Consider the following 26,086-nt stretch of genomic DNA (forward strand, 5'->3'; position numbering starts at 1 on the left):
GGTAGCCTGTCCCGATCCCCGTCACCGTGCCCATTGACTCAGCGAAAATGACTTTCGACCGTCTGGACTTCTACGAATCGCACGTGTAACCGAATTTGCATATCCTAATTAGCATTCTTCGGGGAAACCGTGAGCGTTGCTTAATCTATTCCGCTTATCAATGAATGCGAGCTTCTTGGAACGGTTCTTTCACGGTCGCGTGTCCCGCCCATTCACTCGCCGCAGTCACCAAATCATCCATTCGAATACGCGAAACGACCGTTACCGTTTCTCGTGCATTATTTTCTGATTCATGAAACTCTCCGCGTTCCTCCTGCCCGGCTTCGAGTCACGTAGGAGTCTCGTAATCCTCTGGGCTGCCACGCGCGTTCCACGACGCGATTGTTTTCGCCTGCGGAGAAGCGAAGTTTCGAACGGACGGGACCGGAAGTAGGTCGCCACCGCGGAGTCGCTCGTCCTTCTCAACGGTCCCGCGTACCGATCGCCAGGCTACGTACGAACGACAATCGTATCGCGAGAAACGAAATGCATCCGCACTGGTTGGTGCATTGGTGCGTGATTGGAAATCGCGTGTGCGGCAAATGGCGCGGGCGTGGGACAACTCAGACGCCGGAGACGTCTGGCCGTGACGTTCCTCCATCCCGCCTCGTCTTCCTCGGTTGATCTTCGCCCGGAACGGTTAAAATCGTGGTCGCTTGTCCCGCACCCAGGCGCCAGACGATCGCGCTCGTTTATGGCCACGTAGTTACGCAGCTTCTATCCTTGGTCGCGTCGTTGCGACCGCTACTTGAGCGCTCGCCAATACGAGGACCGCCCTGCCAGCAGCTCGCCCTCTGATTTCCGTCCCATTCCACCCTTCGATCGTCCTCCTTTCTCAGCCTCTCGTTCATTTTTTCCCATCGTCTCTCGCCGTTGACTCAGCGACGCTGCTGTTCACGGTGATTATAGACAGCCGCGGAAGGAATCCGACAACATCCGATTCGCTCGTGTCAGGAAGGATCTAAGAATCTCTCGGTAGGTTTTCTTGGTCAGGTATCGAAGCGTAACCAACGTTGGGTCCTGGGAAGTCTCAGCCACGTTCGCGACACGGGCGGAAGTTTATCTCGCGTACGTGGTCGTCGAAAGTTTCAGACACGTCCAGGAGAATCGTTGCTCGAGAGAGAGGATCGATGGTTTCGATGGACTCGAACGTGGATCGCGTTCTCGATCGACGCGTCGCGACGATCGTCGACGAGCGACTCGAGTGTCTCTGACGGGAGAATCCCACAGGTCGGGAGGGAATTCGTTTCGTTGGTAAATATCGTGGAGTCGTTAAGGATGGGGCGGTGATTGGACAAACGTTGGCACGTAGATCGACGTATTCGCACACGAGGTACACGTAAACGTACGCAGCGGCATAACGCGCGATCGCAGAGCGGGCGGGGGTGGTGGTGGGTGAGCAAGGACGCACCCGGGGGAACAGAGGGGGTATCATCGAAACGAAACGGATACACGTATTCGTCGCACACGTGTACAGCTGACGTAACCCCGGTTTCTGGGGGCCAAATAGACCGAAAGGTAATTTTGCCGAGGCATGTAGGCGGTTATTATGGCTAGCTGGCTCTCCAGCGTTGCCCTTTCCCCGCTTTCCACCCGTTCCCACTGGCGTTCGCCACCGTTTACACGGGTTTAATGCGCGGACAATGCTGTTACCGCTATTTACGGTCCCTTAGCTTCGTATTAGGCTCGTCCGAGCGGCCGTGGACGTTCTAATCGCGCCTCGTTTCTTCCTCCCCTTTCGTTCGACCGACGGACACCCCTTTTCTCCCTCTTCTCTCCGCTTTTCGCGGTAAACGATCAGTCGTCGATTATCCTTGAGGTAGACGATATGAAACGTCGAAAATGGTCAGTGGGCTAGCGGTAGCATCGATGTGTAGCAGGTTGCTTCGAGACACGTGCTCGGCAATAATAACAAGTCTGTCGCGCCTAGGAACCTAGCAGAATGAAACGTAACAACGTGCATCGATTGAAATCAATTCGTGTTCCAGGGTAAGCGCGCGAGGTTGAAAGAGAGAGAGAGAATGAGAGAGAGAGAGAGAGAGTACCGCTCCACCGTGTGCCAGTCAAGCTGTCGATAACGCGGCGATCGATCTTTCGCTCGGTCACTCGGTTTCGCTACCGTGGAACGCGTGCATGCACGCGCGAGCAATGTTACACGGTTAGCTGCGACGAGGAAAGTAGTAACGCCTGATAAATCGTGGAAGCTCGAGGCTGTTCGAACACCTGTTCGAAATCGCTACGAGCGTGGCCGGATCGAGTGGCGTCTCGAATCATACTAATTTCAAGTCGAACGTGGTGGTCATCATCGCGTCACTCGATACCGAGCATAAGCGGGACCGCTGCATCGAATTCCCTCGAACGCCGTTGCCCACGTACCACCTCGACCTAGATCCACGCACTGGCGAGCCTCGAGATCGCGCATCACGCGTCGCGTGGATCCCGCGTTCGAAACGTAGGATCGTAGGTATACGAAACGGTGAATCGCTCGTTATCCAGAGTGGAATAGGTGTAGGTATAGCAGCTGGTAGGCGTCGAGGGGGTGAACGGAGGGAATGGAAACGGAAATAAAAAGATAGTCGGGTGGAGGGTGAGCGGCGAGAAAGGGTCGCGGGGTGGGTACGCGGCGGTGGCGATGGTCGTGGCTCGGTTGACGTCACCGGACAAAATGGCGGTGAGGTGACGTCACCGGGAGCTCACCCCCTCCCTGGACGTGGCTCCGCAACGTCGGCCGTCTCGGGTAGCCTCGATATCGCGGCAGAGATGCCAGAGGATCTGCGAGGATCTGCGCGCGCGAGGGAGAGAGAAAGGAGTAGGTGTCGGGACGGGTGGGCGCCGCGATGCTCGCGTCAGAGCGGTTTCGGTGCTCGGAAATTTTTGGCAAGATCGTTTCGCGCATTTAGAGGGCGACATTAGCCTCCTCGGTTTTCGAGTAACGATCGCGGTCGGGAGACGCCCCATAGACGGACGCGTTCTCGAGGGTAACGACGAGGAGGAGGACGACGACGAGGAGAACGCGGTGCGCCTCTCTCTCTGCGGACGGTGTCGACGTGTGCCGGCGACGCGGCGACGATGGTCCCACCGGCGGTGGCGGCGTTCCTTCGTTCCATCGTTCGATCCGTTCTACCGGCGTGCACGTGGTGGAAGAAACCGCGTCACAGCGAACGGTAGGTAGGAACAAGCCAGAGAGCAAGATGCCGGACGACACGCGACGGACATACTGCGCACGTGGCGCAGCAAGATTCGGCGATTCGGCTGCGCGCCACCACGGATCCCCTGCTAGCCAGGGCGGTTACGACCGGCGCACTCGAGCTGCTGCGATTCTTAGCCGGCCGCCAATTTACTACCCCTCTCCCTATACCTCTACTACACCCTTACTCTTTTTCCTTGCTACCTCGAACGTTTCCTTCCTCTCGACCGCGTGGAACTCGCTTCGAGGATCGATGGATTATTGCGATCGCTCCAAAAATTTTTTTATTTTTCACAGGATATTCCTTCCTCTCTTGGAACCTACAACCTTGTTTGATTTTCGCTCGCAAATCTGTACGCCTGCGCCGATTGTTGCGGTATCTATCGTCCGACGATACCACCCCCTACCCCTCGCACTGTGCTTGGTTCTCGTTTCGAGAGCAACGAGGCTACCGAATTTCTTGTTGCATGCAAACGCGATTCGCTTAAAACTTGGCCAACCATGCGTCGTCTCTGTCTATCGTTACCGTGGAGCGTCGAGATTGTTTTATTTCTGCTTTTTTTTGTCGCTTTTCGATATTCGGCATAGGCGAATCGAACGGTTACGAAAACTCGGGTAGTAGCGGCTGACTAAACGACTTCTGAAAGGGTTAACGCGAGAATCATGCACATCGATACAACGATTTTCAAGGGGATCTGTTGTATAGCGCGACGTCACGTCTTTCATATTGATTCCCCGAAAGATATTAATAACTCTCGAGAAGTATCGTCGATAACTGATGAGCCATAATAAACTTTTAAGTGCCGTCCCAGTTGCTACGAATAGACACTAATCTCTGTACTCCTCGATGCTGCGAGACAACTCTCCATTAACCGGGATGCCAGACAGGACGCGGAAAGCCATTTACTCCTCTGCGCTCCTTTCTTTTTTTCTTATCGCCTGCGAACGAACGAGCGGCGATAAAATGGAGGCGAACCGGATCGCGGATGTCCTCTCGCGATTAGGCTCGATATCGTTAGCGTTCGCGCGAACGAGAAGACGAAAAAAGTGGCCTTCCGTCGCGATCGCTCTCTCGTTAGTCCACGATCTGGAATCGAAGGCCAGATTATTTTCGCGTGCGCCCCGTGCGCGCGTCCTCCATCGTCGATCCACGAATATCCGCTCGTTCTCAGACCATAGCTGACCCTCGTGCTTTTCGCTGAATCCTTTTTTTCCCTCAGCGAAAATTTGCACGCTCGTTACCTCTTATCGGGTAGAATCAAGAGAGAGTATTTGCTCGGCGAAGATGAATCGTTCCATCTTTACGGAAACTTTTCTCAACCCCTCGCACGGGAAACTAAATACGTTCGTCTTTGGTAGACTGTAAAACTGAAACCGTAGGCAGATCGATCGACTCCTGTAACGATTCAATTAGAGTGGGTTACGGTTCCGGTATCGGTCTGACCATTAACTGGCTAATTCTACTGAATTCCGATCCGGAGGCGCGACGGCTGTTCTCAATAAACAGGAATCCAACCTTTCCGCCGGCTCGAGTATGCTGAAACAACGGGATCGTATAGAGCCTCTTTCGGTTCGTTGATCCATGGCGTCGTTTCTCGATGGAATCGAATCGAGTCGGAGGATGAACGACGCGCGAGTGTCCGCGATGGGAGGAAGGATCAGCCTCGTATTAATTACTGCGAATAGAAAAAAAAGAGGGAAAGATAGGCTGGCGACACGGTGGCTTGGCACGGATCTCGGTGCTCCCTGTCGTCAGCTAGCTAAACCCGTAAAAAAGTCCCTTTGGACGACGTCGCCTCGCACAAATCGCGACTAACCTTCGCTTTTCCGTCGGAATTTCGAAAGCTCAGCACGGGAGCGGAATAATTAATTAAGACGCGCGTGCATTTTGAGAGTACATTTTTCTTAAGATCCAAACTCTTCGCCTCGGCTAAAAGGCTTGCGATCCACCAGAAAATTTTCGCGTCTCGCGTCAAATGGAATTGTTGTCGTAAATCTTTTGCACAGGCACGATATTCCAAATTAGAGGAAGCAGTTGGGGGTCGAATCTCGAGTGCGAAGAGATCCTCGATCCCAGGAGGGCACTGTCCATCCGGTCGTGTTCGAAAAAGAGCCGGACCGCGTCGTAATCGGTAATAGGTTGCACCTGTTGCATAACTGGCTGGCGTAACGATCATCGAGACAGCTCGAAGGGAGAAGACGCGCATGATGGCAGCTTGGCTCTCATTTTCGAGAGTACTATCGATCTTCCCGTGACGGGGCGCGCGCTCTATCAATTATTCCCGCTTCGATTTTAACAACAGAGAGACGGAGTGGCGAATAAACGGGCAATCTGGTGCGGAACCGGTCTCGATACCGGTTAATCGTTCGCCAGCGTCGGTTGTTTCGACTCGTAGGAAAGCGTCGACGAAAGTCGAGGGGTTTTGGAACCGCGTCGCGACGTTCCATTTCCAGAGAAGCGACCCGACTCGATTCGACTCGCCTCGACGCCCGTCCGCACAGGGCTGCCAATTCGAGATCGAACGAAGCGGCGATTTCGAAAACAGACGGAAGAAAGGGTTGAGGTCACTGCGGATCGGGAAAAATTTGGGACGGATGCCAGTCTCGCGCGATTTCGAATCGTCGCGACGCCGCGCCGCGGCGTCCGTAGTGCGGCCGTGGGAAGATTCGCGTTGTCGCCGCTGCCACGTCTCGATAATCAGCTCGGCTGCGATCGCCGTCGATAAGGTAAGCGGGTGCGAGCTCGTAGCTGCTCGATGACGCGAGAAACGATTCGAGAAGGGTATCGTACCGTAAATACGGCGGCGGTAAGTATCGCATTTTGCGAACGCTGGTTAACGTTTCGATGGAGGCGCGCGCGTTCCCCGCAAACGTGCTCGAAATGGTTAAAGGGACGGGAGAGCGATCGCTGGTGAATAGGGAATCAAGGCCCGCGTGAATGGGACGCAATCTTGGAAGGATGGTTGGCCGTGGATGCGAGCGATCCTTGTCGCGAGTTATTGCATTACCGGCTAGCTTGATTGCACTCTCCTACGAGAGGGGGGGAAGGCGACGCACGCGGCGTCCCCGTTGCAAAAGTCTCGGCTAATGCAGTTAATTAGCCCCGGTGTGTGTCACGTGTACGCGCTCGCGTCGCTCGTTAACGAGCTCTCCCTCGTCCGTCCGCGTGAAAATCGCGGCGCGCGTCACCGTGAGATTTTTTCACGCTCGCCGGCTAACTGGTGTTCGATGTTGGTTGGCTTCCAGGTTGGCAGCGCAAAAGGCGGCACAAAGGGACCCTGGATACGCGAAACAGTACAGGAGAAGGCCGTGGTTGGCCGGACTGTGTGGTCGCGGTGACTGTACTAGCTTTCGAGGGGAGGTAAGTTTGACGCGGTAGTTTCCGGTGCGCTGGTACGTCCGTCCGGTTGAGCGAGAATGGATCGACACGCAGGTACCTGGTCTGGTGGACATGGCGTCAGGCCGGGATCAGGGCGGAGGGGCGGGTGGCTGTGGGGGAGCCTGCAAGGGCACCACGTCGTTGTTCATCCTGTCGGAGGATAACTGCATCAGGAAGCATACCCGCTTCATAATAGAATGGCCGCCCTTCGAGTACGCCGTCCTGCTCACCATCATCGCGAACTGCGTGGTCCTCGCCCTCGAGGAGCACCTGCCCAAGCAGGACAAGACCATACTCGCGCAGAAGCTCGAGGCCACCGAAATCTATTTCCTCGGGATCTTCTGCGTCGAGGCGAGCCTCAAGATCCTCGCCCTTGGCTTCGTCCTCCACCGTGGCTCCTATCTGCGCAACATCTGGAACATCATGGATTTCTTCGTCGTGGTGACCGGGTGAGCGAACTATTCTCCATTCCCGCTATATTTCCAAGGCCGACCAATATTCTTCTCCCCTTTATTCTCCGTTCTACGGGATGTTTTGCGTACGGGGTGGGTTCGGGGGTTCCCACGCGGAGGTGCCCACCTGTGTTCGACGAATCGAACCGGGTACACCCTTTGCGATGTCTACAGATGTTTGCCGTTACTTTTGCTTCACCCGCGAGCTCACTCATCATTTCGTTCTCCCCCGGTCGCGTTCTCCTCCTCCGCGCAATAACGAACGAGAGGAGCAGCGCATTCTTGCTCTTTCCACTTTTTCTCTCTCACTTTCTCTCTCTCTCTTTCTCTCTTTCTCTCTCTCTTTCTTTCTCTCTCTCTCTCTCTCTCACTCTCACTCTGTCTATATCTTCTCTCTTTCCATGGCTGTGATTTTCGCAAAGAAATAACGCGTACGAGCGATTTAGACACGTGGAGAGGAAAACAGTGGGACGAGGAGAATGTCAATTGGTCAGGTCTTTGATCGACATCCCTCTATCGCGTTACGATTAACTCGAGGGGTACCGGTTGAACGGAGAAAGCCTTTCGCCTGCGGTTCGCCGTGTTTTATGCTCGCGAAGGTCGTCACGCATCAGCGGTTCCTGGAAGCGGCGAACGAACGACAGGCACGAGAGGATCTTTCTCCGGTCAGATATTAAGATTTAAGGAGATCGCACGTCGATCGGTCTTTTTCCCGGCCGAGCAGATAGATTCTAGAGTAATCCTTGGATTAGGTCGATGACCGTGTTCGCCGAAACAAACGTGGACGTCGACCTGCGTATGCTACGTTCCTTCAGGGTCCTCAGACCGCTAAAGCTGGTTTCGAAAATTCCAAGTGAGTCAGTCACAGTTCTGCGAAACGGCAAACGATACTAAACGCCATAAGTAACAGTACAGAGTGCAGTAACAGAGAACAGTCGAGCAGCAGATTGATAACTAACTAATTTTATCCCCCGTTGTTCCTGGCAGTTTGTGTGCGTTCGACTAGTCTCCTTAGTTTTATACGTTTCTTGATTAACCAGACACACTTAGTTTTCGTCGACCGTTTAGTTTCTCTTCTCCTCTCTCTCTCTCTCTCTCTCTCTCTCTCTTTCTCTATCTTTTTTCTTTAGCTCTAATTACATCTCTATTTTTTATCATTTCTCTTTCTCTCTCTCTCTCTCTCTCTATCTATCTATTTCTCTATTTCTCTCTCTTTCTCTATCTTTCTCTGTCTGTCTGTCTGTCTCTTTTGCTTTAGTTGACACGTTGGGTCGACGTTTAGTTCTGGCAAGCGAGACCAGCATCAGCTAATTTATCTTGCGTATACTTGTTAACTCTTTCGTCTATCCGTTTACTACTTTAACGTTTGCCTTAGTTTTTCTATCCTTTTAGTTTTCCCCGTTTAGTTTACCATCTGAACACCTTCTTCACGTTTCACGTCGTTTGAGCGTGTTCCGTTTTACTTTTTTACTTTTGTCGTTGATTGACCATCACACTTAGAGGCTATGGGTGTATTAGATCAGTTGATTGACGCTAGATGATCGTTGACAGTTGATGATCGATATTATAATTGAATCTATGTACAATTGCGTATATATATATATATACATACATACATATTTATTATATATTCTGTGTCCACGTGGTTTGCGTAATTCAAGTGTGTTATATATATTATGCGTATCTATAATGCGTACTACTGTACTCTACTGTCTCTACTCTAGAGGACTTGCGTGAACTAGTGGCTAGTGTTATATTGCGTTTACTACTTTGCTCTATTCTCCTGTCGTTATGTTCAGTTTTGTGCACACTGTTGTCCGTACTTTTAGAGAGTTTCAAAAGCCGACCAATTATTTAGACACGTACACACGCACGTAAAATAACACACGAAACACGACGACCACTCTACAAAACCGGACCGTCGAATTCTCCAGACGACCATCGAGACGAACACTTCTCGCGGTACCATTTTTGCTTCCACTTTTTTTCTCTTTTTTTTGTCTTCCTCCTCGCTCGTACCTCGCCAACGCGCGCGAACAGAAGAAAGGACTGGCGGTAAGGACAGACTCGAATCGGATTCCGAATCGGGATCAGGAATGAAATTGCAACGGGAAACGGACTCGCACCGACACACGAATAAATACGAAACTACTGGCCTGAAAGGTGTCTCTATATTTAGTGAACTCTATATTTAGCTACAGCCACTGATTGATAGAATTGACTATACGTTGGTAAATAGGTACGTGTTCTAGAACAGTAACGTAATCGAGCAAGCTCGTGTTTTGCTAGAGAACTCGTATACCTTTAGACACCCTCGAGAGACCACCGAGTCATAGTCCCACAGACTTTTAGACACCGACACCGAGATATCCTCTCTCTTTCTCTCTCACTAATTCTCTCACTCTCTTTCTCTCACACACACTCTCTCTCTCTCTTCTCTTCGTTCTCTGTATCTCTCTATCTCTCACTCTCACTCTCTGTTCCCAGTTCCATTCCCAGTTCGACCACACGGATCCTCGAAATTTCACTTCCCCCATCGACACCCCAGAAAAACACGCATTGGCGCATGATCGAATGCTCGAGAGCGTCTCTAACGAGACGCTCGCCGCTCGGAAATGAAATCAATTTTTCTTCCACGCGGACGAACAGCCTTTTTGGTGAAAAGAAAAAAAAACAAACAAACGTAGGAGGATGCTCCCGTAGGAAGACAGTTTTCTAGAGATCGTTCCTCTTTGGACGTTGATGTAACCGTAGAGTAGGACGCGAACGCTGTGCCGCGTTGCGCGACGATTCGTCGGGGTCGTTCACGTCGACAACGGATGGCGTTCGAACGGAACCATCCCCACCGATATTTGAAATAAGTAAACGGGGTGTCGCGCGCCAAGCTTCGTAGCGAGTTGAACGACCGTGACGGACGTTACGTTTGTCATAGTTCGTGGAACCGAGTAGAGTTATAGTCGACAGGATCCGTATCCACGGGCATCTAGAATTAGAATCTCGCGTGAGTAATTTAACAAGAATCACCCCACTATCCGTAGTCGAGGCTGTTGCGAAAGTAAAGTAGAGGAGAGGAAAAAAAAAAAAAACACTAAAGTAGAAGTCATCGTTAAACATTAATCTCTTACCGTGGTAGTCGCCCCGTCCCGTCAGCCAGCTTTCACGCTTTCGATATTTAAACACACTTTCAGTTAATTCCGATCGGTTCGATAATAAGCCGAATTGATTTCCATTGAAACCGTTCCGCCGGCCTCCCTCGCGATCGCACACAGTTTAAAGGGTAATCCACCGATGCGCTAATTCGATAAGCTAATCCGAGCCAGCGAGAATCGAGAGTCGAGCCTTCGGCTCCTTTTGTCTTTCGACTCGATTGTTACGACGTACGATCGAGGGGGAGGCGGATTCGTAACTTTGAACCCGGCGTCACCTTCGATCGGCCGAAAATTTCCTCTCGTCGAGTCGACTTTAGAGCGTAGCCACCCTCCCCGTCTAGTCTAGACGCTCTGTCCGCGATTTAGCAGCAGTTCCGTGTATCATAGAGCGCGTCGATCGAACGGCTCCCGACTCCCATAGGGAAAAGCTGCGAGAAGTAGCCGCGCTATGTGCTGAGATAAAATTGATTTCGTCTCGCGTCGATACGAGAAGAAAGCGACGACGACGGTATACGTGTTGTGTGGTATATCGGTCCCAGACTTGAGAACTTGAACCCCACCACCGATTAGACATTTCCCGAATCTCCCACGGGTTAGGCAATAGAACGCTAGTTACCATATAGTTGTGTAGCTTAAGTACTTAAGTAGCGTGAGTATTAGTGTAATAGAGTAGTAAGTAGTAAAGTGTGGCGGGGTGTGTGTGTTTTGGGGCAGGTTCATCACGGCGTTCTCGCAAGGCATAGAACTGGATATGGATCTGCGCACGTTGCGTGCGATACGCGTGTTGCGACCGCTCAAACTTGTCTCCGGCATACCGAGTGAGTAGCGTTTCAATACAATCGGCCATGAAAATCCGATCTGCCGAATCGTACCAAATTCTCTTCTATTTCTCGTTTTCTTTTCGTTGTCTTTTTCCCTTCGCCATCGTTCGCGCGAGCAGACGAGAACATTTGCCGAGCAAAATTCACGTTACTTCACGGTTCGACGGTTCACTTCCGATCCGCAATTGGACCGGTCGAGTCACGAGCGGGCTTCCATTTGTTTGTTCGTTTCGTTTTCGTTTCTTTTGTTCTTTTTTTTTGTTTTTTTTTGTTTTTTTTTTTGGTTCTTAACGGGACGAGACAACGCGACGATGCTTGGTGCTCGAGGAACGCGCGTCCATTTCCCGTATCTGCAATTCGGATACTTCGTGGATCGAGTGGATCCGATCCTTCGAAACGTTACCGTTTATCGATTTTAGCTGCTACGTAGATACGATTATACGAGCGAACAGACGCGACGACTAACGTTCAACAACGACGACGTGTAAAAGCTCGTAGATCAGTGTAGTATTTAATATTATTGCAAGTATATATTTCTATACATCTCTCTCTCTCTATGCATATATATATCTACATATACGTACGCATTGTACATGTAGACGTATATATACATATCTACACGTAGATGCCTTGCAACGTTAGAACGATTGTTTTCTTTACGTAGCACCACCCAAATAGATGATATACTTTAAGAGTTGTATGCTGTGTCCATGTAACAAAGAACGAAGTATCCCAATTTGAAACGCATCTTTTCAAATCTGGTGGAATTCGAGCGCTAGAATGACTATAAACCAGAGTATGGCACGCACGCTTCCCCGAGCAGCGAGGAGAGAAAGAAACCTTTTTGTCAAACGAAGAGAGCGTACGCGAAATACGAGTCGAGTAGAAAAGACACGTGAATCGCTTGTAGGGCGCGGCGGTTGGGCCTAATTACTCCTGGTTGAATTTTTCTTCTAAACAGGTCTCCAGGTGGTGCTCAAGTCTATTATCAAGGCAATGGCGCCGCTTCTGCAGATCGGCCTGCTGGTACTCTTCGCCATCGTGATATTCGCCATCATCGGCCTCGAATTCTATTCGGGAACCCTGCATAAAACGTGTTACAGCATCAGGGATATCAGTGAGTAGATCCTGAGGAAGTCGCGTGTGAAAAGTCGAGAGAGGAACAGAGTGAGAGGATGGGAGAGAGAGTGTGTGCGTGTGAGTGTGTGTGAGAGAGAGAGAGAGAGAGAGTTTTGTTCCGTTCGAGAGAATCGTTGGGATGGTTCATACAGGTGAAACCATCCGAACCGAGAGTCGCACGTGAAGGAAAGAAAGGCTCTGTCTGCGAGCTACCGGGGCGATCGGTCTGACGTTCACTCTGTTCTAGATGTAATCATGAAGGAGGGCGAACAGCCGAGCCCGTGTAACACGGACAACAAATCCGAGGCGCCATTCGGGGCCCACGTGTGCGACGCGAACGTCTCGACGTGCATGGATCACTGGGAGGGACCAAACTTCGGCATCACCAGCTTCGACAACATCGGATTCGCCATGCTCACTGTCTTCCAGTGCATCACTATGGAGGGCTGGACTGCCATATTGTACTGGGTAAAGCAAGAGATATGTCCTTCAGTGTTAAAAACTCTATCTGTCTCTATCTGTCTCCTGTACTCTTGCGTACGTGTATCGCGCACGTCATCGTCACCGTCTCAATCTCGCGCTTATCCCGTCATCCCCCTTTACCGTGGTACACCTTTTCTCTTCCCCTGCGTAACGCCGTTGCACGACTCGCGAGCCCCATCCCTCTCGCAACGACGAACCGCGTCCGCCAAGGGCAAACGACCGGGTCCCATTTCGTTCGGTACCACTTCTCTGTCTCCACCTATCTAACCCACCCGTTACCCAGCCTCCCTCGTTTAAAACTGCTTGCCGTCGTTCGCTGTTCTTCTTTACCGTCCACCCACCTGTCTACTACTTGTCTATACTTCTAAATGTTATTCCAGCCACCCCAAACAGTAACAGTGTCACCAATGGCGATCGTACTCCTCTGTGTTGACTTGTTCTACTTACTTGCGACCACTGTTTCTCTACTTTTTATCTCTGTGTCTGCCCGATTACCGTTCCGCTTCCGCCGTTTCTTACTCTTCTTAACCAACCCCTTGGCCCCCCTGCCGAAACACCCCCTGGCCCCGCCCCCCGGAATCGATCGGAAGTGCTTGCTGATGTACATTACTTACAGCTATGTAACACTGACCTACATGTTCACCTTGCTCAGTATAACACTGTCAGTTTCAGCCCTCTTTGCAAATTCTTGATGTTAATTGTATCTTTCCGTACGCTTCGTTCTCTGCGCCGCTGGCACTCGAAGAACTCCAAACCGCAACGGGATCGATTGGATTTCTTCGAGCCGGTCCCGCGCACGATGATCGATATCTTTTGAGTTCTCGAGTTACGATGGGGATCGGGTAACATTCTTTTTTTGGCAAGTCGCGTTGTAAAGAGTACAGACTCCCCGTCGCGCGAGAAACAGCACTGCGGTGTCGTACGCGATTTGAAAATTGGGAGAACGTTCGATCGATCGATCGATCGATCCGCGATTTGGTCGGTGCTGTTTCTAGCAACGGTGATCAAGAACGAGGCTAGATCGTTGCGCGTCTAGCCAGTCACGGTCGTTTTGAAAGGGTAAACGGGGTTAGAGGGAAAGTGAAGCGTTAAGTGTCTCGATGTTTGTATGTCGTATGCCAATGATGTTTGGTTTCGATCATCGCGATCGATGCGCGTAACAGCTGTGTGGAAATCGGTGACTCGCGCTCGCACACGTAACACATGGGCTTCACGTGGCTCTGGTCGAATTTGCAGACAAACGACGCTCTTGGCAGCACGTACAACTGGATTTACTTTATACCATTGATCGTCCTTGGCTCATTCTTCATGCTGAACTTAGTTCTTGGTGTCCTGAGCGGGTGAGTACTTTCATTATCAATCTCCGCGTTCCTCCCCCAAATTGTTTACGTTTAAACTACCCCTCGACGCGACGAATCAGCGAGCCATCGAGCTACGAAACCACGATATCTCTAGCGAATGGGTGCGTCGACCTCGCGCACCGGCTCGCGGTCCCGCGTTTCCAGCTGCGACGAACCCCCTCGAGATTACCTCTATTTCTTGTTCGTCAGGGAGTTCTCGAACGAGAGAACACGCGTCGAGAGACGGGCGGCTTATCAGAAAGCAAAGAGAAAACGTCTGTTCACGAGTGCGTTCAGTGCCTACTTAAAGTGGATCACTCAAGCAGGTCTCGAAACGATCGATCTTTCCTTACGTTTATCAAAGCTAGCATACGTATATACCCCGCACGTAGCAGTAGCGCGACCGCGTATCGTACCGCCAGCTAGTAGTAAAAGCCAAGTACATCTCCGACACCACCGTACCCTGTTACGTACAACGTATAGGCTGCCTGTCGCGGCGACTGCCTCGACGCTCATAAGTAAAACGTAATCCCTCTGCTAGATACACGTATAAACACGCATATTTACACATCGTGGACGTATCAGTGTCCCCCTTCGCAAAAAGCAAAAACCGATACGATCATCTCTTACTATTTCATCCGTAAAACCTATCGTCTGTATAACGCTTGTAGAGAGTTTGCGAAGGAGAGGGAGAAGGTGGAGAACCGGCAGTCCTTTCTGAAATTGCGAAGACAACAGCAGCTCGAGCATGAACTATACTGTTACCTGAATTGGATCTGCAAAGCAGGTTAGAAAGTGAACCACGCCAGCCTATCCTATCGATTATCGATCGAGCACCATTTTCACGGCTAACGTCTCCTTAGGCAAAAGTCTCGTAGCTTTTCTACCCCCTTTTCCTCGAGCAGTAATCTCTAACGCGTGGTTGCTCGTTGCTCTCTCTCCCTTAATTAGAACTCGACCACCGCGCGCCGACTAAACCGCTCGCTGTTGTTTCTAGAGGAGGTAATACTCGCGGAAGAAAGGACCACGGAGGAGGAAAAGAAGCACATATTGGAAGGTTCGTGATCTACCACTCTCTCGTTTCCATCCGCGGACGCGTCCACTTAAAAACACGCGTGTTTTGTACGTCTTGCAGGAAGAAAACGAGCCGAGGCGAAGAAGAAGAAGCTTGGTAAGAGCAAGAGCACGGACACGGAGGAAGAGGAAGGCGATGACGACCAGGACGACGGTGAGTTGTATTTGTCCTACTCGATCCAACGGGAGACCACTTTTCACCCTTTCACCGTCTGATTCCTTTCGAACGTTCGCACTCGTCATTCGGAATCAAAATCGAGAATAGCCTCTCACGAGTAACGTCCACGTTCCTTCATCTTCCCCTCTGGTCGCGGAGAAACCGAAGCGACGAACCAGAAAAAGAAAAACGAAAAGAGAGAGAGAGAGAGAGAGAAAGAGAAAAAGGGAATCGGACGTTACTTCTGATCCGATAAAGGGCGACGCTTAATTATCTCGACCACGGCGAGAGACGTTCTATACATACGCTATCAGATGTTCCTCTTGTTTCAGTGCCTAAGAAAAAACTGAAAGGTAACTACATCCATCGGTGTCACGACTCGCAAAGAGCAACGTAAACGAGGCTGTATTCGTAACTTCTTTTCGTATCTGTCTTCTTCTGCCTTGTTTTTGTTCGTTTCAAAGGCCCTTTCGTTTCACCCGCGACACGTGCCACGCATACTCCGCCAAACATTCGCATACACCACGACCAATTCCGAATGCATCTCCGAACCGACGACGTTGCTCGTCGATCGACTCTGCCGTAGAGAACAGTGCTCGCGTACCACATCATCGCTCGATGGTGCGGCGAGCGCACGATGAGAGCATGGCAGAGCCGAGCGCGTGATTGATCGCGCGATTAATACGAACGAGGGAGTCGCGGGCGACCGCTGATTCGTTTTATTTTCCCCGTTTTCTAGGATCGCTTCTTTTGGCTGGTCTATACTTGTATCTATTTGTGTACATCTGTAAATCGCTCGACGACATTCGCGCGTGTCGCACGCACGTGTTGCCCTCGTCCACAGTTGACGAACGATTAGAAGCTCGACGGCTCGCGAATGTCCACGGGCGATAGTGTGTCCACGTGGTGTCTGGGTACGTCCAACAGTGGAGGAGTACCGATCGATGTTTTTTTTTCTAGTATTACGCGGCGAGAAATCTGTTTGACGAGATTCAGCGCCGCAAATAGAAGGGAACGTTGGATAGGTTTGTTAGGTCCTAGCGATAGATCATAGCTTCGGTCCATAGATTGAGTCGACTCGTAGATTAGTGACACTGTTTAGAATAGACGTAACTCTGTCCATACGTGTCTAGTATAATATATATATAATCTATGTATATGCATATATATCGTCGTGAGTGAACGATTGAAAGAAAAAAGGAGAGTCGGAGACAAAGATGTTCTCCGGTCGAACGTGGAGGTGTATAATGATAATAACATTGCCGCGAAAGCGAGAGCGATCAGTGAACGCGATTCGATCGATAGGCTCGAGGCGTAAATTTGGGAAGAGAAATGGAATCTATTGTACTTTTTGCAGGGTTCTCGAGGTCCTCGTCGACGAAGGAGAAGGGGCCGTGCAAGCAATTCTGGCTGGCCGAGAAAAGGTTCAGGTACTGGATACGAAAGTCGGTGAAGTCGCAAAAGTTCTACTGGTTCGTCATCGTCCTCGTGTTCTTCAATACCGTTTGCGTAGCCGTGGAACATCACAAGCAACCGCAATGGTTGACCGACTTCCTCTGTAAGTGAACTGTACGCCCTGGTCGAGGTTTTTTTTTATCCACGGGTAAGAGTACGTGTTCTCTTGGTGTTGGCAGACTTCGCGGAGTTCGTGTTCCTGGCTCTGTTCATGCTCGAGATGTTTATAAAGGTGTACGCGCTCGGTCCTCGCACATACTTCGACTCGAGCTTCAATCGTTTCGACTGCGTGGTCATCTCCGGATCGATCTTCGAAGTGATCTGGTCCGAGGTGAAGTCCGGCTCTTTCGGCCTCTCCGTCCTACGTGCCCTTAGACTCCTGCGAATTTTTAAGGTCACCAAATACTGGAAGAGCCTGAGGAACCTCGTAATATCGCTGCTCAGCTCGATGCGTAGCATCATCTCCCTGCTCTTCCTGCTCTTCCTCTTCATTCTCATATTCGCGCTGCTCGGCATGCAGCTGTTCGGCGGTCAGTTCAACTTCGAATACGGCACGCCGCCCACAAACTTCAACACCTTTCCCATCGCGCTGCTCACTGTCTTCCAAGTAAGTTCTACCATATTTCTTCTTTCTTCGCACCCTTTGATATCGTACAATTGCTTCAGAAGAGCTTCTCTTAACGCGTTCGCTGCGAATGGACGAGACGCGACTACCAGAGCGGTAGCACGTGTCGATTTCGTATGATCTGCAGCGAACGTGTTAATCGCGACGGAGGAAAGAGAACACGAGATATAGTCTTTCCTCCGGAGACTCGTATCGCTTGTCAGGACGAGGAGACGCGAGAGAGGGTTCGCAAACGCTAAACTGATATAATATCGTAGATCCTGACCGGAGAAGATTGGAACGAAGTGATGTATCAGGGTATAGAGTCGCAAGGCGGTCACAAAAAGGGCATGATTTACTCGCTCTACTTCATCGTGCTGGTGCTGTTCGGCAACTACACGCTGCTGAACGTGTTCTTGGCCATCGCCGTCGACAATCTGGCGAACGCGCAAGAGCTGAGCGCCGCGGAGGACGAGGAAGAAGTGGAGGACAAGCAGAAGCAGGCGCAGGAGCTCGAGAAGGAGATCCAGTCGCTGCAGAAGCCGAAAGACGGTAGCGCGCCTAAAGTAGAAATCTGCCCTCCGAGTCCGAACCAGAATTTGTAAGCGCTCTTCTCGTTTTTTTTTTTTCTCTCTTTTCTCTTTGATACACGTGTATCGTATTGCAACGATGGTAACGAGGCTCGTGGAATTTCAGCAAAGACGGAAAAGGTGGGAAACAGTCATCCGAAGAAGAGAAAAAGCAGGACGAGGACGATGACATGGGACCAAAACCAATGCTGCCATACTCCTCCATGTTTATACTGTCCCCTACGAATCCGTAAGTTTGGCCCAAGTTCGATCGAAACGTTCCGCGATGGTGGAACGATGGAGGAATTAAACCGTGTCGAAATTCTGTTTCCGGACTGCGCAGCGTAAGAAGAGCCGCCCATTGGGTCGTCAACCTGAGGTACTTCGACTTCTTCATAATGGTGGTGATATCGTTGTCGAGTATCGCGTTGGCCGCCGAAGATCCCGTATGGGAGGCCTCGCCGAGGAACGAAATTCTCAATTACTTCGATTACGCGTTCACCGGTGTCTTCACCGTCGAGATGATACTGAAGATCATCGATCTCGGGATCATCCTTCATCCGGGCTCGTATCTACGCGAGTTCTGGAACATTATGGACGCTGTGGTGGTGATATGCGCCGCGGTCTCGTTCGCGTTCGACATGACCGGTAGTTCCGCCGGACAGAATCTCTCGACGATCAAGTCGCTGAGGGTGTTGCGCGTGCTTAGGCCGTTAAAGACGATCAAGAGAGTGCCGAAGCTGAAGGCGGTCTTCGACTGCGTGGTGAACAGTCTCAAAAACGTCATCAACATTCTCATAGTGTACATATTGTTCCAATTCATATTCGCTGTGATCGCGGTGCAGCTGTTCAACGGCAAGTTCTCCTACTGCAGCGACGAGAGCAAATACACGCAACAGGATTGCCAGTGAGTATCCCGGGGCCCGCTAACAACTATCTGCGATGCGTTTAGTTTCTCACGTTGCTCTACGATCTGTGCCTCGCGCAGGGGTCAATATTTCGTTTTCGAAGATGGCGCCCTGCTGCCAGAGCCAAAGAAACGGGAGTGGCAGTCCCAGTCGTTCCACTACGACAACGTGATGGCCGCGATGCTGACGCTGTTCGCGGTACAGACCGGCGAGGGCTGGCCGCAAATTCTACAGAACTCTATGGCGGCCACCTACGAGGACAAGGGCCCCATCCAAAATTTTCGCATAGAGATGTCCATTTTCTACATCGTCTACTTCATCGTCTTTCCATTCTTCTTCGTCAACATCTTCGTGGCCTTGATCATCATCACTTTCCAGGAGCAGGGAGAGGCTGAACTGCAAGACGGCGAAATCGACAAGAATCAGGTTGGTTGGTAACCCCCTTCCTCCCGCTTAGCTGTAACCTCGCGCGGATCTCGCCAACCCGGTCACTCTGTCGCAAATCGATCTCTTTCAGAAATCTTGCATAGACTTCACGATACAAGCGCGACCCTTGGAGAGGTACATGCCGAAAGAGCGAAACAGCGTAAAGTACAAAATCTGGAGAATAGTGGTATCGACGCCGTTCGAATATTTTATTATGGCTCTCATCGTATTAAACACAATACTGCTCATGATGAAGGTAAGCGTTCAACGATTCGTTCGTTATGCTCTGTCCTCTCTCTCTCTCTTTCTATCTATCTCTCTCTTTCTCTCTCTCTCTCTCTCTCTCTACTCTCTACTCTCTTTCTTTCTGTCTCTCTCTCTCTTTTTTCAATTGGAGAACGTCTCGAAAAAAGAGAAGATAAGAAATTGATCACGCGAACGTTACGAGCCTGATCGCGTACTCGAACGAACGTGGCGACAAGACGCGAGCACCGGAAGGAAACCATCCGCGGTTCCGTTTTTCCTTTTTTTTCTTTTTACCATCGAGATAGCGAAACGAAAACGAATACACGTTTCCTTCCGCGGTACGCTCGATCCTTGCGCGCCCCGTCGCGAGTCCTTCCCGCGATCTGGCTCGCGTTTCGGCAACTTTAACCAATCGCAAAAAGCAGCCTAAACACCGTCTTTCTCGTCTCAAACGTGCACAATGGAGAGTTCGAAGCGACTGTAAGATATAACGTTATATCTGTACGAGGACATTGTTGTTCTTGCCTGCCAATTTATTTATTGCTCTCTGTATAATTGTCATCCATTGATACGTGTACACAGCTATGTTGAATACTCTTGTGTCTCCCCCTTCGAAGCCGATGCCTCCTTTTCTTCTCCCCTCCATCCGTGGTCCATTCTTCGGAGCGGCCTTTAGTTGAGAACCGAACCCCTCGATTCACCGCTCGTTCCAGAATCGAGACACTTTTATTTCCATGCCAAGCGCGCGCGAGTGCCCGCGGCTCGAGCCAAAACCAATCCTCTCCCGCACCGGTTCTACCATTGAACTTGGAATCGGTTCAAATGGGGACCGGAAGATCGCTCGAATGCCGCGGCTACTCGCGCCTCGCTCTCTGTCCTACGTTAACATTATACATGTACCTGTATACAGATATACGACACGAAACCTATTCGCGTTCGACGCGAACATTTCTTTCATTTTCGCTTTCCTGGCCATTATTATTATTATTATTATTATTATTATTATTATCGATCTTCTCAATTATCTTTACGTTTCTTTCCACCGTTACAGCCGGGTTTTGATTTCGTTCCGTTTCTTCTTCTGCTCCTGGCTCCTCTCTTCTTATTGCATGCCCGCTGCTGTGTCCTCGTTTTGATAGTAGACGTACTCGAAGACGCGCGGAGGAACGATATCGACCATCGATACGGCCCCGCGACGGCCGTGTACACACAACCACACATACACACGACGTGCGTTCGACTCGTATACCTTGACAAGCCCATGTTTGAACTGGTGGCGGGGTTCGATGCGTTGCACGAGTGACTGGCTTGATCCGATTAAAGGCTAACTAGAACAGAAAGGACACGGCCTACAAGAACGAGGGAAAAAGTTGCGGCCTGCAACAACCTCTGCACGCGAATCCACGTGTTTTTACAGCACGTTTCTCTCTCTCTCTCTCTATCTCTATCTCTATCTCTATCTCGCTCTTTCTTTCTCTCTCTCTATCATTTTTTTTTTCTTCCCTTTACTCGTTTACCTGTTTCTTTTGGACACTTGGTGTATGTCTGATTGCGGCACAACACACCTCGTTGCGCTCGACTGTCGTTTCACGTGCATAGAAGGCTGATTGCGAGGGCCGTGTACAAAGCCTGACTCGCAAACACGCGTTCTCCTGGTCTTGCAGCGCTCGAACAACGCGATCTTGTTGTTAGAACTTTCAGCGGACGCACGCGACACGTAGAGCCCATGCTTCGCGACTCGTTCAGCCGAGTCGAGCCACGCGATATGGATTATACACACACGTAATCTCTCTGTGTACCCTGCCGCGAACACACGCGTCGCTCGTTTTCTCCTCTCTCACCTACCACTGTCTCGTTGTCCGAAGATATCACTGCCTGACACGATGCAAACGATGCACATATTGGTCTTGCGAATGAACCGCACACGAATGGCACAACACGTCTGAATGTTGATCGTATCTGCGTATCACCGTGGAAAGTGGAGGCGAAACCGTCGCTCCTGCTGGCTCGAGTCCTCCGTCGAGACCTGGATTCCTGGATCGACGACGGAGTCGAACGCGGTGCGCGACGAGTCTCGATCGCTTTCGTCCAGAGGCACGCACTCGAACCATCACCCTCCAGACACGTCTCGCAGCACGTATCGCACACGATGTGTCCGCAACTGTTTCACACGCGCGCAAAACTGCGTGTCGCATGCTGGCTGCTCGCAAGCGAAACCAACTCGACCGGACTCTACTTACTCTTGCCGTGTCAAGTGAACCAGAACACGAGAACCTTCCACTGAATGTGTATGTGTGTTACCAGTCCGATACCAGTGACACGTTTCCTCCCTTGCACGGGGCGCCCGCACGACTCGATCCCACCCCCACACCATCGCCTCGAAACTAAACAGACGAAACGTATCCGTCGCGTGTCAGCCATCCGATCTCTGTCTATCCTCCCATCGTTTTTTGTTTTTTTTTTCAATATTTCGCCCTCGATTCCTTTCTAGGTTCATCGTTTTCGTTTCCTCTCGCTGTTTCTTTCCGCCATCGTTGCCCTCGCCTTAAGCTCGCGACGATTCCAACGCGATCGACCAAGAAGTGTGAAGGTAACCGTAATCGACTGCAGGTTGCAGCTCCTTGATCGACGCGTCGCAATCCTCGCGATCAACCACATCGATGATCGATCAGCTCTGCCAGCTGCGGGACCATCGAATTTCTTTGTTTTTTTTCCGAGACACAACCCTCTGTGCGCACACGAAACCCACACGCAATACGGTACTCTGTAGAACCGTCCCTCTCACCCCATCGACACGAAAGAGAGAACAATCTCTTTAATGTCGCCACCGCGCACACCCTCTAGGGTCGTACAGATACACGTATCTAGGTTAACGCTAATATTATACACTTGTGTATCACCTTTTCTTCGTCCACTGGAAGAATTAACATATATATGTACTCTGTGTACATATATATATATATATGGTGAACACATCGGGATCATGTAACTTACAGATTTCGCACTCTATTTTACACGTGTTTCTTTCTATCTAAGTATTTGTGTAATAAGATCGCGTCACACCGGGGGAACCGTCCAACGGTAGGCGACGAGTTCGATCGTCGCGGCAGCCGCTAAATTTAACGTCGCGCTATACTTGGAACGCGTCGATTTTCCAGCTGATCGAGCGATAATTACCGCTCGACGTCTCGTTCTCGAGAGCGGTGCGTGCCGTTGGATGGTCAGACGGTTTACCCGATCCCTTCCCGTTCCCCTGGCCACCGTGGCCGTGGAAACGGGACGGGAACGGCGTTCTAAAGAAACGGGATGGGACGCGCGTTTCGTAGGCTTGTACGTCTCTGTCTGTCTCTGTTTCTGTCGGCCGTGTGTTTGTCAGTGTATGCATTGCAGTTCCATCGGCAAAGCGACGCGTACAAGAACACGCTGAAGTACATGAACATGTGCTTCACGGGGATGTTCACCGTCGAGTGCATACTGAAGATCGCCGCATTCGGCGTCAGGGTAAGCTCCACTATGCCAACGAAAACCAACCCCCGTCTCCCAAACTCCCACGGACCCAACCATCGCCACCCTCGTCTACCCTCGTCGACAACAATTTATATATATATATATATCGAGAGAACGTACTCGCTTAGAGTAGTTAGTCGGGTCTCCCTTCGAAAAATGATGGCTGCGACCACGCTTCCGTATTAGTATGCGAAAGATATCGCGTAATTAGAAGATCGAATCACGATCGAAGTGTAATGATAGAGGTTTGCGACGGAAGATGATCGCAGAATCAGTTTTCGGTGTAGGCTGGTAAGTTTTGCTTGTTAGACGATATTTAGAGCAATTTTTTGGGTTTTTTTTTTATTTTTCTTTCCTCGAAGAATAGGCATAGTATCTCGTCGAATCGAGTACCCGAGAGTATTCGTGTATTCCAAGGATACACGTACGTAGAGAACCTTTCGTGTCCAGAGCCGAGCGGGACGGTGGTAAATCCTCGAGTAGAAGCTCTTTGGTAGCTCGCGTGCGTTGCTACCACTTCGCTCGTCTGCTCGGCTCTGAACGCCGATCGAACGAGTTGCCCGTTCGTGCACACTTTTTGCTCCACGAGGATTGTAAGATCGAATTGAACTTCGTCCAATTCTGTCTCCCCCTTTTCATTTTTTTTTTTTTCTACATTTTTGTTCTTCCCTCGCGCTCGAAATCCGAGATCCGCAGTCCTCGTCGAGCATTTTACCGATACACACGATACGTTGGATAATTAAATGAGAAGTTCGTCGTCTGAACGCAATTGTGCTCACGTCGGAAGCGAGTTTAACTGCGAATTGCTTGGAAAGCGAGCACCGCCTGCTTTAACAAACGAGAACACTGCCAAAAGTAGACCGTCGCGTTCTCGCCGTTAAACGTGTTTCCAACATGTCGCGTTGGTACGTCGAACACAGGAACACACGCACAACACACTACACACGAGACACTCGCATTCACACTTGTCGGAGTAAGGAACAGACACGAAGATACAAAAGGCATAACTGTCACGTTGGATTATTTTTTCGTTTATCTATCTCTCACTCTATCTCTTTCTCTCTCTTTCTCTATCTATCTATCTGTCTGTCTCTCTTGCTCTCTCTCTCTCTTCTCTCTATCTCTCTCTACTTTCGTTTTCCGGCTCGTTGTTTTAATTTCAAAGGAACTCCTCCTACATTAGAGACACATCGAGCGGGGGTAACCGCCCCTCGTGAAATGCCTAATTTACCGACACGTACCACGGAACGTAACCGAGGAAGCTCCCTGCATGCTCTCCGTCTTGTTGCATCCGCACGTGATCACTGCACGTAAACGTGGTTTTTTATCCTCGCATGCGTATACCGCTGCTTCCGCGTGGAGCATCGATTCCTCGCGCGCGCAGAAAAGAAAAATGAGAAGGAACGAAAAAAACAAAAAAAAAAAAAAAATGAAAGAAAAAGAGGAATCGATGCTCGACGTTCGGGAGAGCGTCTCTGTTGTTGCAACGACTGCGTGTTATGGGCCAACGATGAATGTTGCTACCGAGGCCGCCTCCGCCGCCTCCGCCGCCTCCGCCGCCGCCGCCGCCGCCGCTTCGTTGTCGATCATACAATCGCGAACGACCGCGCGTGACTCTCTTCTCTTTTTACCCTGAAACATTCATCATCGATCCACCCATCGTAGATGCGATCGCAGCGGTCGATTCGCGGATGTAACGAAAAGCAGCAAACTAGGCCCGAGCGTCTACGGTTCTCCGCCTACACACGCACGACGCCCGTTTTCTACGCGCATACCACCGCCGAAATGGACCAGTTGCAGGTTCCCACGCACCACACACCGTACACACACACACAGACACACACACACGCACACGCGCGTCGTGTCGCGCGCCCTTTGAGAGGCGCGCGAGAACCGACGATGAACGCTACTTACGAAAGATCGCTCTGACGGAGATTGGTTAGACTTGCTTGGATAGCTTGTCGGGGGAGGAAAAAAGTTGGTTCGATCGAAGGGTCCCTCGATCGAGAGGGGACGTTCGCCGCAACGAGATTACTCGGTTACCGTAACGGACGAGATCGGACGCGATCGGTTCTCGACGATGTAATCTCGTTGCAAGCCGGTCTCGATGTTCGACGGACGAATCGAGCAAACTTTCTTTCGTCCACGATCTTCTTTTTTTATATACTCCGGCACGCTTTCTCGCTGCTCGACGGAAAACTACCGCGGGACCCCCGTTGGGGAAGAGAATTTGTTCGATCTGTCCGCCTGTCGAAGTAATGCGAAAAGAATACAGAAAAAAAACGAGAAAAAAAAAAAAGTTGTTGGGCGGTTCGATACGTGGTGGACAAGTAAACCGAGAAAACGTTGAAGAACGCGAGAGAAAGTTGTGCGCGTTGATGGCGAACGCCACGTAGCCATGCGACCGCGAGTTTTAACGAGCGGATGGCTAAGATTAAAAAGAAAAAGAAAAAGAAAAAAAAAAAAAAGAAAAGAATAGAAAAAACGGCTAACGATAACAAAGAGTCTGAGCTTGTGTTACGTCTGTGTGTTGGGTGTATTTTGTAGTATCACGAGGCGCCGCCAAAGCTAGTGGACGCCTTGACCGTCGTGAACTTCGTCGTCACCCTCCTTTTCCTCATTGAGTGCATCCTCAAACTCGTCGCCTTCGGATGCAAGGTATAAAAAATACAGCCTCTTAATCACTAACTCCACTGACTTCAATCACACGCAACTATAATTCTGTAGTATGTACCGTTTTTTATATACATATATATATATATATAAATATAATTTTTTTTTTCCGTTCTTTGTTCCCCTGTTCGACGATCACCCTGAGCATTAGTATACCCGCGAAACGTCGTCGTCTCGCGAGAACGATTATCAGATAGGACGAACGATCGGGCGTCGCGAATCGGAGGGCGATTAGATCGAAAAGAAACGCGCGGAGGGGAACGATCGAGTGGTCGATCGGCGCCAGAAACGAGGAGCACGAACCCGCGACGATCGGGGAACGCGTCGATTGACTCGCGAGCAGTAACGCGATGCGACGAGCAGACACTTTTGCGAACGTAAGATCCCCCTGTTGTTTGATCTGTTTCAGAGTTACGAACGATGCAAGAGCGATCGAAACGTGTACCGATTAACTTCGAGCGGTACTCGTTAAAATGGGATAGGGAGGGAGGGGATGAG

General features: G+C 50.6%; 1 protein-coding gene across 25 annotated transcripts in view; it reads left to right on the forward strand.

Annotated features, from left to right (window-relative positions):
* Cac (calcium voltage-gated channel subunit cacophony) overlaps window positions 1-26,086 on the forward strand; it is an 81,939-nt gene that overhangs the window by 39,835 nt on the left and 16,018 nt on the right. For 12 of the 25 annotated variants that reach the window (XM_076900071.1, XM_076900077.1, XM_076900091.1 and 9 more), the window contains exons 3-20: window positions 6,473-6,587; window positions 6,660-7,054; window positions 10,921-11,024; window positions 11,989-12,144; window positions 12,394-12,614; window positions 13,866-13,969; window positions 14,641-14,756; window positions 14,967-15,026; window positions 15,105-15,197; window positions 16,558-16,758; window positions 16,835-17,262; window positions 17,538-17,860; window positions 17,956-18,078; window positions 18,172-18,735; window positions 18,817-19,162; window positions 19,254-19,418; window positions 22,799-22,909; window positions 25,463-25,573. In XM_076900071.1, coding sequence (XP_076756186.1) covers window positions 6,473-6,587; window positions 6,660-7,054; window positions 10,921-11,024; window positions 11,989-12,144; window positions 12,394-12,614; window positions 13,866-13,969; window positions 14,641-14,756; window positions 14,967-15,026; window positions 15,105-15,197; window positions 16,558-16,758; window positions 16,835-17,262; window positions 17,538-17,860; window positions 17,956-18,078; window positions 18,172-18,735; window positions 18,817-19,162; window positions 19,254-19,418; window positions 22,799-22,909; window positions 25,463-25,573 — 3,736 coding nt within the window. Of the gene's footprint in view, window positions 1-6,472; window positions 6,588-6,659; window positions 7,055-7,809; window positions 7,911-10,920; window positions 11,025-11,988; window positions 12,145-12,393; window positions 12,615-13,865; window positions 13,970-14,179; window positions 14,296-14,640; window positions 14,757-14,966; window positions 15,027-15,104; window positions 15,198-16,557; window positions 16,759-16,834; window positions 17,263-17,537; window positions 17,861-17,955; window positions 18,079-18,171; window positions 18,736-18,816; window positions 19,163-19,253; window positions 19,419-22,798; window positions 22,910-25,462; window positions 25,574-26,086 lie in introns of all 25 variants that reach the window. The other 13 variants (XM_076900081.1, XM_076900082.1, XM_076900084.1 and 10 more) reach the window with 7 other exon arrangements.

Source organism: Xylocopa sonorina, chromosome 8, assembly GCF_050948175.1.
Source record: "Xylocopa sonorina isolate GNS202 chromosome 8, iyXylSono1_principal, whole genome shotgun sequence".
Classification (NCBI taxonomy): domain Eukaryota; kingdom Metazoa; phylum Arthropoda; class Insecta; order Hymenoptera; family Apidae; genus Xylocopa; species Xylocopa sonorina.